The 14,243-nt window shown below is 35.3% G+C and overlaps 1 protein-coding gene across 2 annotated transcripts in view; it reads left to right on the top strand.

Moving 5' to 3' along the window:
* Positions 1–14,243, top strand: part of CAMSAP2 (calmodulin regulated spectrin associated protein family member 2) — a 154,522-nt gene that overhangs the window by 64,945 nt on the left and 75,334 nt on the right. For both annotated transcript variants that reach the window (XM_027843406.1, XM_027843405.1), the window contains exon 3: positions 6,111–6,272. In XM_027843406.1, coding sequence (XP_027699207.1) covers positions 6,111–6,272 — 162 coding nt within the window. The remainder of the gene's footprint in view (positions 1–6,110; positions 6,273–14,243) is intronic.

Raw genomic sequence — 14,243 nt, 5'->3', positions numbered from 1 at the left:
TTTTTTTTTTTCTTTTTTTTTTTTTTTTTTTTTTTTTTTTTTTTTTTTTTTTTTAAGTGTATAGTCCTGGACCTCCCTCCCCAAGAACACTAACTCTGGACACAGCTTCCCTTTTCAGTCTGCCCTGGATCTGTGACTCAGAATTAGGTAGTATGTGACAAAACTGCCAGTTGGCACCTAGCCCTGGTATGCATCTGAAACCTTCTCTTCCCCAGGTGTGCAGCCTCTCCTTGAATGCTAGAGTAAGTACTCCAAGTGCATCATGCTCCTGACCTATGCCCTGTGTCCATAGATCTCCCTTCCCTTCTCAACCTTTTTTGGCAGACTTGGTGTGGAGAAAATGACTTGCTGTGACTTTTTCTTGAATTTCTCCATAAGGATTCAGTCTGGTATGTTTTCTGTATCTGTTTGGAGGAGGTTTTTGAGTGGAACCTTGCTATATTTCTTCCTGCTACTCTTTCATTTTGGTTCTACCTTCTTTCATATGATAGTTAATAGTTGTTTGTTTATATCCTTTGGCCATTTATCCATTTGAAGATGGCTCTTGGTTTTATATAGTTCTGTTACTTCCTCATGTGTCTTGTATATCCTGCCCTCATCAGAGATGATTGATGTAATAATTGCTCTATCTACAGCCTCCAACCTTATGTTAACTACATGAATTTTGTTAGTGCTAAAATTTTTAGTTTTACATAGTTGAAATCATTCATCTTTGAGATTGTCTCTATCTCTTGTTTGGTTAAGGTATATGATCTGGTTCTCGTCTAGATTTTTTATAATGTGATGACCTTAAAATTAAAAAATCAACCTATACAGTAATAAGCAATTAAAATAAAAAGAATAGAATAGATTGAAAGAAAACTTTTTAATAAATATGACGAAACTTTATCTAAAAACATGTGGAGCTTTTAAGAAATCATAATAGTTAACTTCTAGTACATAAAAATAGTCAAAGGATGTGAATAGTTAGTTTTCAAAAGAGGAAACAAATTGTTCATTATCACTTGGAAAATCATGCTTTGAGGTACTACCTCAAGTTGGGAAATTGCTGCTGGAATTAACTACAAATCTTGTTGGAGAGCAATTTGAAAGTTTGTACTAAGTTAGAAAAAATAATGATGCCCTGATAAATTCCATTTTTGAGAATACCAATCAAATGAAAGGATCAAATGAAATGATATTTGTAAAGTGAACAGGGCCTGGCATCTTGTAGGTGCTATATGTAAATGTTTATTACCTTCCTCTGCCTTCTCTGAAAATGTGGTTAGTAAGAGCTGTTCTAAAATCTTCACAGCAATATTATTTGTAATTGCAAAAAACCCAGGAAGCAATTTAAATGTCCAGTAATAGGGAAATGTTGTTAAAAAAAATGATATGTTCATCATTTGGAATATTATTGGAATACAATTATTGGAATACAATTAAGACCACCAAGTGTGAAGAATATAAAGAAATACATAAAATCTTTATGAAATAATGCAGATTGAATAACACAGAGCTAGAAGAATATAGTCTGCATTAAATGTAGTTATTTGAGGGAAAATGAATGAGAACAAATGAACTGTGATGAAGACTTAGAGGAAATGATAGAAATGATGTTATGCTACTCATGCATTTAAATTAGTGCTAATGTAAATAGTTATTAAATAAGTTTAGTTCTTTGTATTGATGTTCAATACTATGTTTCTAATAAAACATTCATTTTTTTTAAAAAAGAAGCAAACAGTGGGCCAGTCATTTGGGAAGGGCAAGGATAATGGATAGCTGTCAGTACAGTCATAGACTGCTGCTAATTGACTACCTTAATATCAGATATTCAGTACTCTATTCTGATTCTGCCTTCCTAAGGTCTCCTTTCCAGCACAGGGATGTAAGGGGTGCTGATAGAGCTGCTGCAGCTCTGAATATAGGAGTGCACAGCTGGAGAGGATGGGGGAGTGGAATAAAAGAGAAAGAAAGTATATATTGGTAGTGAGTACAGAGAAAAGGTTAGTTGTTCCTTAGCAAGCAGGCTGAAATGGAAATAGAAGGAACCTATTCATTTCTCTGCTGATGTCTGTCCCCGTTAAATGCTTTCACGTTTAGCTTTTGACGTAGTCAATACTTTAGAAATTCTTATTAAAATATAGCTTTGTGTTGTTCGTTTTACTGTATCAGATATTTTTTCAAAGCTTAACATGTGATTGGAAATCTCTGTTATTTTTAGGTTGACAGTGACATAGCCTTCATATTCTCTAGTCATTTGCTTTAAGAACAACATTTTTTTAAAAATAAGGGCCTACATTTATGACAACTTTTTCTGAGACTGGATTTCCTTTGACTCTGTGTATAAATACATGAAGATTGATAGGATGGGACTGGATTTGTGTTTTCACTGGTGTTGGGAACTTGTGATGAGGAAAGCCCTATACTGCACTGCAAATTCCAACTCATTCCATTATACCCCCCTCTTATTTCATGAAAGTTAATGATTTGGTGGTGCTTTATGGCTTAAAGATGCTTTACATACATTATCTCATTTGTTCCTCAGGTAAGGTAATAGGTGAGAAAATTTAGGCCCAGAAAGGTTAGATGACTTATCCAAAATCACATACATATAAGATGGAAGACATAAGATTGAGCTCCAAATTTACTTACTCAATATCCAGGATTTTTTCTATTCTACTATAGCTCCATACAGTATATTTTTTTTCAGTCTTTTAATATATTTCTCATTTATCACAATAAAAAATTCTAGTAAAGTTTTCTATAAAGTTTCTGTTAAAGGGTATCTTTGGCCATTGACTTCACATATTGTTAGGTAGCACTCTTGTCAGATGTTAGAATACATCTAAAGTTGCCTGTTTATTTTTGTTTGAAAGCTTATCTTATATCAGGTAGAAATCTCTTGTAGATTTCAGGTCAGCATTGATCCATTGCTATTCCTTGGAACAGTTGTTCAATCATCCATAAATCTACCCCATATTTCTCTCTCATGCGCACAGAAATATTACAAAGTGTTTGTGAAATCAAGTTGCATTGCATCTGTGGCATTTCTGCAATGGTCCAATCTAGTAACTTTATAAAAAAAATGGAAATGACATTAGTTTATGATTAGTGAGTCCCCACTGCTCATAGCAATCATTACTTTCTTTGTGCTCTCCAAATTGTCAATTAAGTGTTCCATTCTCAGATTGTGCCAAGCAAGCTTCAGTAGGATTTCCACAATATACTTTGTTTTCCCTATTTGAAAGTCAAGATAGCATTTTTGTCTTTTTGCTCCCAAAACATAGTTCTTATGATTTTTCTTTAAAGTTTTTTTGCCAGTTTTTAAAAATAAACTTTTATTAATATCTTTTGGTTTTGTATCACTTTTATTCTTATAACAAAAAATAAAAAAAGAAAAAAATAACAAAGACAAAACTATCTGCCACATCAAAAAAGTTTGACATTATATGTAGTGTTGTAGAAGCTCTGCAAAATTATCTTATTGGGATTCCGAATCAAGATGGCCGACTTAAGAAAATGAGCCAATTATCTTGGGATCCTCTTTCCCTTTCCAGCTATCTTTCAGAGTCTCCATAGATTCCATACTTTCTCTCACCACTCATTTCATCAAAACATCCTTGTCTCTCTCTAACTTTTCAATTTCTGGGTAAGAGTGGAGGTTTTCTATGATTGCTCAAACATTACTTATGGTCTTTCAGCACCCTAGGATGTGATTTGTGAGTCTCTTAATTATTGGCTTATTCTCGTTGGAAAGACAATTGTAATATATTTTTCAGTATCATTATTATAATTAAAGTTTTCATAATAAGTCTAAATCAATTCTGGATCACACAAGATTGGATTTTAGAAGCTATCCTATATTAGCACATCATCATTCATATAATTTTTGCATAGGAATTTTGAAGAAGGAATTCTTATTATTTTTCAATTCTGTTGAAACCCCAGAACAACCTCTAGGTGATTATATGAGGATGCTTTTGAGGAGGACAGAGCAGAGAATCTATTACAATCAGGAACTTAGTAATTGATTTTTTTTGTTTAGTTTATTTGTATAAGTACTACACGTGCATTACATTCTTAGACTGTGTTCTAGTATATTGGCACACCTTAATTATGCTTTTTGATTTTTCATGAGTTTTTCCCTACCTTGTTTAGATGATTTCACAATGAAATTAATGCTAATGTGAATGTTTTACTAGTTTTGGATTTATAATTATTTTATTTATATTTTGGTTCAACATATAAATATTGGAACAATAAAAAATGTTGACCTGAAAATATAATTTTTTTATTTATATTTATAATTTCCATCACAGAGCTAGAACTACTTAAAAAAAAACAAAACCCTGCAAACTCCAACTTAGGGCTTTAGATCATTAAGAAAAAGATAAATTGGGAAAATTGGGTTTTAGGGAGATAGACAACTAAAATACTATCCAGCTATTATGCCATTTAGAGAAAATTTGTACAATGACCTTAAGAACCAACAGTTGGGGAGGTGTTTGCCTCATTAAGATACGAAGCATAGTACTCTTGGAGTACTTGTTAATTAATAAGAGGTGGTTTTGGTGAAATGTAATGGATTCTGAAGGTGGAACCAAGAAATCTGAGTTTGAATCCTAGCTCTGACACTTATTTACCATGTGACTGTAAACAAGTCATTTAATTACCTGATTTTTAGCTTCTCAGTCTATAAAACGGTGATAATGGTGATAGTTATGTAGAAAGAGCTTTTGAGCTTAGGTAAAAATAAGTTATTGGGGTGAGAGTTGATCAGGGAAGCCTGGTGTAATAGCAAAGTATATAGAAACAGAAAGGGAGCATTCTCCCAGGAATTGTGTAAACGAACCCCGTATGAATTTGTGTTTTTCCACAGAGTTCTTAGTTATTTTGCAGTAGGAGGAAGGAAAAAAATTGGGTGAGGAGTGGGGAGTGGAATGGGAGGTTGGCTGTTGAGGATATTCTATATTTGAGATCAAATAATAATTGTGAAATAAATTGTACCTGTTTCTAGTGTATAACATTAACACATTGACTCTGTGAGAATGAAGACTACTTGTATGCTATGATGGGAAAAAGATTCTGGATTTGGAGTTTAGAGGATCTGGTTTGAATTCTAGCACCACCACCATGCCACTTGTACTGCTATGTGTCCTCAGTTTCCATATTTTTAACACGAGGCAGTCGGACCAGATGGCTTCTAAGTCTAAGATCTTACCCTTCCTGATTGAAGGGCCACAAAGCTTGGCAGATAGAGTGGATTTGGACATAGGAAAACCTATGTTCAGATTCCACCTCTGACAAATATTAATATGTGACCCAACCACAGGCTATCAGTCAGCAAGTACTTATCAAGGGCCTACTTGTGTTCCAGCAGACTGTGTTAGGTGCTAGGAAGGCAAAGGCAAAAAAGGAAACAATCCCTCCTCTCAATCAACTTGGATTCTATCCAAGGAGTCAATGTGAACAAATACAAGTATGTACAAATATATTAATCTGTGTTCATAATCCTACTAGAGCCAGTGAAGATCCTTTTTTACTCAATTTAGTGGACTTGACCACATTTTAGAAAACTCAGTTTTCTTTAATTCTTTTCAGAGGTGCAATACCTTTTCATCTCTTCTTTGTGCAATGCTATTAAAATCTGTTAAAATTAATTTGTTAACAAAGTAGCTTTTGTTATATAGTGTTCTGCTTATTTGTAAGAAAAATAATTTTAAGTATTGGTCCATCTTTCTGAATATTCTGTAGTTAAAACATTTAGTTTTTCTAGTAAGCATGCAGCATTCAAGAAACAATAAAGAAGGTTCTTTATTTTTTGTAATTCAATTAACGTTAATATATTAAGTCTGAATACTTGTAAATTTCATCTTGCTTTAGACCTCCAATTATTCATTTTTTCAATGTGTATTTTTAGGCTATTAGCTTGCTTAACTTTTTTTAGGTTGTATGCCTTTTGTATGTCATTTATCACTGTAAAATATGCTTTATTATTAAACCTGGCCTTATATGATCTTGAGTTCTTTTCTTCCATGTTAGTAAAGGTAGTTAATGTTAATATATGTACAATAGCTGCTAAATGGAAATAATTTTTTAAATGAAATCTTGTTTTATATTTTCAGAGTGCCCATTTGGCCATGATTGACACCTTAATGATGGCTTATACCGTAGAAATGGTCAGCATAGAGAAAGTAATTGCTTGTGCTCAGCAGTATTCAACATTCTTTCAAGCAACTGATCTACCCTATGACATCGAGGATGCTGTCATGTATTGGATAAATAAGGTAGGTCCATACATGTTTTATGCTGACATTATCATTCAAAGAATTTGAGAAAAGATGAGATGTATATTCATACTGAGAGGAGGAAAGCTATGGTTTTGTTGATATGTGGCACTCCCTTCACTGATGCAGATCTTTTTTTTTTCAAACAATTTTTTTTAATTTTTTGAATGATGAAGTTAACATATTAAAATAAACAAACATTTCCTTACATAAAGCAAAAAAAGAAAAAATATATCAAACTGCAAATACCTACTGCTTATAGCTCGCTTTTTACTTCTAAGATGTTATAATTTAACTTTTGGATCTGTTTTGATTGCCTATCCCTCTGTTGTTTTTGTCATTTTCAAAAATGCTCAATGACCTTCCTTCTTTCTTGCTGTTTTTGGCATCATAATCTCTAATTTCTTTCAGGCAACAGGTCTTATATGGGGATGTTCAGGTGTTTTGCTGGAAAGTGTCTTTTGTGCCCAAACACACAATTTCTCTGAAGAGAGAAACTGCACAGAAAGACAAAAAAGTATGAACAGGATCATTTCACAAATCAAAAATGAAATGCAGATAACCAAGGAGGCCGGATTGGCCCAACAACATGTATATGAGAGTGAGGGAGGTATAACACAAAGACGTGAGATGAAACAGACTTGTATTACTACAGGACCTTGTTTGTACTATCAATGGAAGGGGAGGTACCACATTTGAACTCTCAGTTCTCTGTATCTGATGCACCATATAAAGAAATAGAAATAAAACCAAGCCTCAGAATACTACATTGTCTACTAGGAGATCACAGAACATTAACAGATGAGCATACCCACAGAAAACAGAACATACCAAGTGTATAAAGAAGGGATGGTAATGGACAGCCCACATACTCTAGTTTCAAGCAATTGAGAGAAAGGCCCCCAAGCAGACTGGGTAAAACCCTTGTGGCAGTTATTTGGCAGGGCATGGACAACCCCCACAGAATGTTAAGGCATGGATGCACTGTGAGTGGTTAACTGATGCAGATCTTAATCTTAGTGCAGTAGTTTTGAAATTTTATGTAGCAGTGCCACCTCCTGCTCTAAAAAAAAAAAAAAAAAAAAACCCAAACCCATCACTTTGTAAGATAATTTATTCAAATAATTTGTGTTATAGAAACAATCTAGATATGGTGGCAGATTGCCATAAATATTTGATATATGACAGTTCAAATTTGACCTCATTTGTACTTACTGTATTCCATTTCAATAGAAATTAATTTGCTGTGATAGGCTTAGCTGTTGATTTTTATTTGAACTTTTTATTTTAAAAAGTAGATGCTTAAATATTCTCATAATACTAAAAATATTCAGTAATTTTGACCATCACTTTGCTTCCCTGTCAGTACTCCTTCCAGTGTAACATTATTTGGAAAATTCTGCCTTAATGAGTTTTTGTGGCCCACCTCAAAAAATCATCAATCCTTTGAGGATGAGCCTCTCAGGCCTTTGTTATATTGGAACCTCAGATAATCTTTTGTTGCCAGGCCTATCCATGAAGCCATTACAATAGGGGTTCTTAACCTGGGATGCACTAACTTTTTTTTAAATTGATAACTACATTTCAGTATAAGTGGTTTCGTTTGCATAAAATAAAATACACAGAATCACAAACATTCTGAAAAAGGGAATCCATAGGCTTTCACAGAAAGATCCATGCAGGAGTATGCTTGAGCCAGTTCATAGCAACTTGTGAGGGCCAATTGTTAAATTTTCAGTGTGAGCATTTATACCTCAGAAACTGGCAAATGTTACAAATCATGACTTGATTTATTTTTTGTTGATTGTCTTTACTTAAGAAAATATTGGGGCAACTAGGTGGCACAGTGGATAGAGCACTGGCCCTGGATTCAGGAGGACCTGAGTTCAAATGTGGCCTCAGACACATAACACTTACTAACTGTGTGACCTTGGGCAAGTCATTTAACCCCATTGCCTAGCCCCCACAAAAATGTTAATATTGCAGATTAAACTTTTAAAAGTGTGTCATGGGTTTTTGGAGAACTAGTTGTTAAACATTTACCAGCACAACCCTAGGTCCATGACCCAATAGTAGTTCAAAATAAGCTGCCTTACAGCTTGTGGAAAACTAGCCTGAGCTTACACTCTATTGGCATGGTCTTCAAGAAGTCAGGTTTATGCCATGATAAGACATCACTGTAGCATCTGAGTGGAGAGAAGATTTGAGGCCCATCACATACAAGTGAAATAATGAATCAAGTTATAGTGTTGTTTTCTTGTTAAAGTGAAATTTAAAATGATGGAAATCTAATTCAATATTCTCATGCAGTTAAGACTTTTGATCACTTGTTATAAAGTTTAAATCTGTCAAAAGATAGTGGATTTACTGGTATTAAATTTAAGCACTAGTATCCTTTAATGTGTATCAATCAAATATTCAGCTCTGTCCATTTAAACAGCATTTATTAAAGTTTGCTTCATTTAAGGTGCCCCAGGAATAAAAAGATGATACCAAAATTCCATACCCCTAAAGAGTTTACATTAAATCGTGGGAATTCAATATATACACAGCTAAGTAATTATAAAGTATTTACAAAATAGCTTGGGGATGTGGGGTAGGTGGGAAAGTGTTAACAACTCACAAAAACACAAAATTTTAGAGGAGCCTCAGGTTTCACCTTGGACCAGAATCCTTGCCCTATCATGTCAGACAAGTCATTTTGGCTCTACTTTAAAACCTCTAGTGTTGGATAACTCACTCCTGAGGCAACCCAAACACTTATTCAGTTCAGTCATTTTTCAGTCATGTCTGACTCTTCATGACCCCATTTGGGGTTTTCTTGGCAAAGATGCTGGAGTAGTTGTCATTTCCTTTCCAACTCATTTTAGAGGTGAGGAAACTGAGCCAAACAGAGTAGAGTGACTTGCCCAAGGTCACATAGCTAGTTAATGTCTGAGGCTGGATTTTAACTCATGAAGATATGTCTTCCTGACCCCAGGCCTGGCACTCTTATCTACTGTGCCACCTATCTGCCCTTAGAGCAATCATTTATGCATAGATCTAATTGTTAAGAAGTTTTTCAGGACTTTGTTCCTATATATGCTGTGCCTCTTTTCAATGTCTACCCACCATTCCCATTATTCTGCCTTTGGGCACTAAAGAGAACAAATGGAATCCTTCCATATAACAGCTTTCAGATACTAAAACACAGCTGTCTTTCCTCCCCACCCCTCACCAAACTAAAGTCCCTCATCTGTCATGGACTCAGAATCCTTCACCATCCTGGTTGCCCTCTAGCTTTTCAGTGTCCCTTTTAAAGCAGTGGCACCCCGACCTAAATACGATAGTCTATATGTGGTCTAACCAAGGCAGGTGACAGAAAGACTGACAGCTCTTTTTTTGTGTGTGGTACACCTTTCTTAAAGTAACTGAAGAAGACATTTGTTTGTTTGCCACACCACCCTGCTGGCACTTAGTGTTCACTAAAACCCCCAGATCTTTTTCAGACAGACTGCTGTCTAACTATGCAAAATTAAGACTTGATATTTATCCCAATTGAATGTCATCTTTACTACGTTCAGTCCAATCTGTTAAGTCATTTGGAAGGCAACTCTTAACTTCCAATATGTAGATATTCCTCCCAGCCTCATGTTAACTGTAAATTTGATGAACATGCCATTTGTGCCTTTATCTAAAGTCACTGATAAAAATACCAAACAGCATAGGAGCCAAACTCAGATCCCTAGGTGACTGCACTGAAGACTTCCTGCCACACTGACATCAGGCATTAATAACTACTCTTTGGTCTAGTCTTCCAGCCAGTTCTGTATCCATGTAATTGTGCTGTCATCCAGTCCACATCTCGCCATCTTTTCTGTAAGAATAGCAGGAGGTACTTTGTCAAATGCTTTACTACTGAGGGAATCAGAAGAGGTCTTTTGTAGGATGTTTCACTTGAGCTTTCAGAGGAGTTAGGGATTCTCAGAGGTAAAGTATTCTAGGTATGGGGTCTGTGCAAAGTCACAGAGAAGGGAAAGGGATTGTCATGTATGAGGAATAGCAAATAGACAAATAGACAAATTTGGCTAAACCTTAAAGCATATGAAGGAATATAATATAAAATTAGTCTACAAAGATGAGCTGGCACTGTGTTCTGAAGGACTAAGAGAACAGCTTCTAGTTTGTCCTAAAAGATAAGAAGGAGCCCCAGAAGATTTTTGAGCAAGGAGTAACATGGTCAGAACTGCACTTTTGGAATATCAGTGTTGTAGCTGTTTGGAGGATTGATTGGAGACAGGAATACAGACCAATGGTGTCAAACTCACATAGAAGGATCCTTGCAGGTAGCATATTGATTTAGTTTAAAAATGAGAAACTATGTTTTATTGGAATTTTATTTATTCTGTAAAATGTTTCCCAATTACATTTGAATCTGGTTTGGACCATACTCGGCAGTGTTGTGGGCTGCATGTTTGACACCTTTGGTCTAGGCAAGAAATGTTGAGGACCTAAGCCTGGGTTCTGGCTGTGTGAGTGTAGAAAATTGAATGAATGTGGGAGATGGAATGGAAGATTGACAGGACATTACAACTATTTGGTTATAGGGTGACTGAGAATTCAGAGAGGACTGATATTTCAAATCTAAGTAACTAGGACAATGATCATACCCTTGACAGAAAAGGTGAAGTTAAAAGGAAGAATGAGTTTAGGGAGAAAGATAATGAGTTTTGATTAGGTTGAGTTTTATATGTCTAAAAGACACCTAGGGACTGGAGCTCAGGAGAGAGATGATAGCTGGATATATAGACTTGGGAGACATCTGTATAGAGATAATAATTGAATGAGAGCTGATGAAATCTTATAGAGAGAAAAGAAGAGGACCCAGGATAGAGTTCTGAGGTATATTCATGCTTAGTGAGACATGTATAATGAATCCAGCAAAGTACTCCAAGGAGTAGTCAGTCCAGTAGGAAAAGGAGGGAATGATAAGATGACATGTTCAGTAGTAAGGAGAATAGTCATGAGGAGGACAGAGGGTAGAATTGGACTTGCACAATTTGGGGTGGGAGGTAATTCCTATTATGGGGCCCTGCTACTATCTCTATTACTATTATTACTATGAGTGTGGGGTATAACAGAAAAAAAAATGATAGGCAAGATCTGTGATGCCAATAACATAGAAATTGGTTGAGAGGGGGAGGTCAGTTCTGTGAGGAATAAAGAGAGATTAAAGGAAGAATATAGATACATACCATAAATCAGTGAATAACATTTCAAAATAAAAAAAGGGAAGATAATTAAAGAAGAGAACAAAGCAAAGAAATTCATCTTAGGAAAAGGTGCAGGAAAAAAAAAGAAATGAGAGGAGAAGAGAGGTTTTGAACTAAACATTTAACTTGGAGAAAAAGAAGGAGAAAGGGAAGAAAATAGATACCAAAATAGAAGAAAGGGGGGAAAAATCAGCAATTAAACCCCCAAAGTAGGGAAAGGTATGGAAGGTGAAAGTGGAAAGAGAGCCTGTGAAAATAGGGTTGCAGCAAACTAGTTAAAGAAAACTAATTGTAGAGATGCAGTATTCTTTTAATAGACTCTGGTGAAGACAAATGGAGGGAAACACAAACTTTTCATAACTTTAATTATGAATGCACTAAACAATCCAATAAAATAAAAGAGTGTGGCAGAATGGATTAGAAAACAAAATCCTACAACCTGTTGCGTATAAGAAACATCTAAGAAGCAAAGGTGTGCAAAGAATCCAGATGAGGCTGGATTAGAACTATGCATCAGGTGAATCTATAAAAGCAGGAATTGCAGTTTGATAAAGCAAAAATAACAGTTCACACTCTTAGTAGAATAAACAAGGATATTACATTTTGCTTAAATTTAGGAAATGCTGACAATGAACAAATATCAAGAATAATATCAATATGAACCAAATTTCATAGCATCTAAATTCATAAAAGAAAAATTCACTATTGTAAAATGACATAGATATTAAACAATAGTAATAGGAAATTTTAATGTTCCTCTCTGAGAGGTGGATAAATCTAATAGATAAAACAAACCGTTTGAGAATTTAAAGTTAAAGATTTATGTGGCCTATGCACAGTACTTGTCTCTTTCCTGAGCTATAGTCTTACATCTTCAGCTGCTTCTTGGGCATCCTGAACTTCATGTCCCATAGGCTTCTCAGGACTCACCATGTCCTAATAAGAATTCATCTTTGCCCCCAAGCCCTCCCCTCTTCTGGACTTCCTTATTCATATCACAGGCACCACTATCATCCAAGGCACACCGATTCTCATCTTCACTGAACTCTTTGATTCCTCTCTTGTGCCTCTCTCATATATGGTCTGTTGCCAAATCTTGCTGCTTTTACCTTCACGAGATCTTTCCTGTATTTCCCCTCTGTCTACTCACAGCTTCTTCTCGTTACCTCTCACCTGTACTATTGCAGTAGACTTCTAACTGATCTGTTCAGTCCCTGTCCACTCCAGTCCATCCTTCCTGGGTGATTTTTCTTTTGTGTAGGTCTGACTGTGTCACTATCTGTGTCGTCCTCCCTCGCCCCTCAGCTCAGTGAGCTCCAGTGGCTCCTTATTCTTTCCAGGATCAAATATAAGCTTCTCTGGCATTTAAAGATCTTCGTAACCTGGCCGCCCCTTCCTACCTCTCCAGGCTTCTTACATATTCCTTTCCCTCCACACTGTGACACAGCCACACTAGCTTTTGGTAGTTCATTCCTTACATATGGCACTTCTCTCTGGTCTCTGTCCTTGCAGAAGAATGCTTTGCCCTCTTAATTTCACCTCACAGTTTCCCTGGCTTTCTTAAAGAATCAAATCTGTTTTCTGTAGGCGGCCTTTCTGGTTTCTCTATTTGCATATCCTAGGTATAATCAATGAAGAAATTAATTTAGACAACTAACCAGTAAAGACATAAAATAAACCTATAAAAATCAACAAGATTTCTATGTAACAAAATCAAGGAGGCCCCTGATAGAAAGGGAAGTCCTTCATTTCTTTTTTTATCAATTACTGTTGATACAAGACTGTTAACCAAGCTGCATAGACAGTGAATACATAATCAAAGAACATGAACAAGCAGTTCTCAAAAGAAGAATTACAAACCATATGATAGAATGTTCCAAATCACTAATAATAAGAGATATGTAATTCAGAACAACCCTGAAGTTACATCTCACACCTAGCAAATTGGCAAAATATGGGAATAATCTACATTCAAAGGGATGTGGAAAGATAGGCACATTGATCATTGTTAGTAGAGCTATGAACTAGTGCAAACACTCTGGAAAACAACATGGAATGATATAAAGAAAGTAACTATGTCTCTACCCAAAGTCCATAAAATGTTCATATCCAGGAATACTCTGCTAGACATATACCCCAAGGATATCAATAACAGAAAACCTCCATATATACCAAAATATTTATAGTAGTAGCTTTTGTGGTAGCAGAGGATTATAAACAAAGTGGATGCCCATTGATTGGAGAATAGCTAAGCAACTTTTGGTACATGAATATAATGAAATATTACCATTCACTAAGAAATGATAAATACAGAGAAGTATGGGGAGACATTTCAATTGAAAAAAGTTAAGAAGCATAAAAAGAATATGCCCAATGACTACAGCAATGTGAATGAAAATAGCAACAAAATAAACAGAATTGAATTTTGTGAAATTACAATGCCCAAGCTTAGTCTCAAAGAAGAGATATGAGAGGATACTTCTTGATTTTTTTTTTTTGGGCAGAGTTTGAAGACTGTGGATGTGGAATATTGAATATACTATTGTATACTTTTGATATATTGACTAGTTTTGATGTACCTCTTCCCCTCCCCTTTTTAAATTTTTTATCATAAGGGACAGCTTTGTGGGAGGGGATTGTTGGAGGGATATGGTGTCAGAATAGATGATGTAAAAACAAAAAAAAATGCTCATAATAATTTTTTAAAAGATAGAACTGG

This window comes from Vombatus ursinus, unplaced genomic scaffold (genome assembly GCF_900497805.2).
Source record: "Vombatus ursinus unplaced genomic scaffold, bare-nosed wombat genome assembly UNPS02014909.1, whole genome shotgun sequence".
Classification (NCBI taxonomy): domain Eukaryota; kingdom Metazoa; phylum Chordata; class Mammalia; order Diprotodontia; family Vombatidae; genus Vombatus; species Vombatus ursinus.
This window is presented reverse-complemented; position numbering and strand designations above follow the sequence as displayed.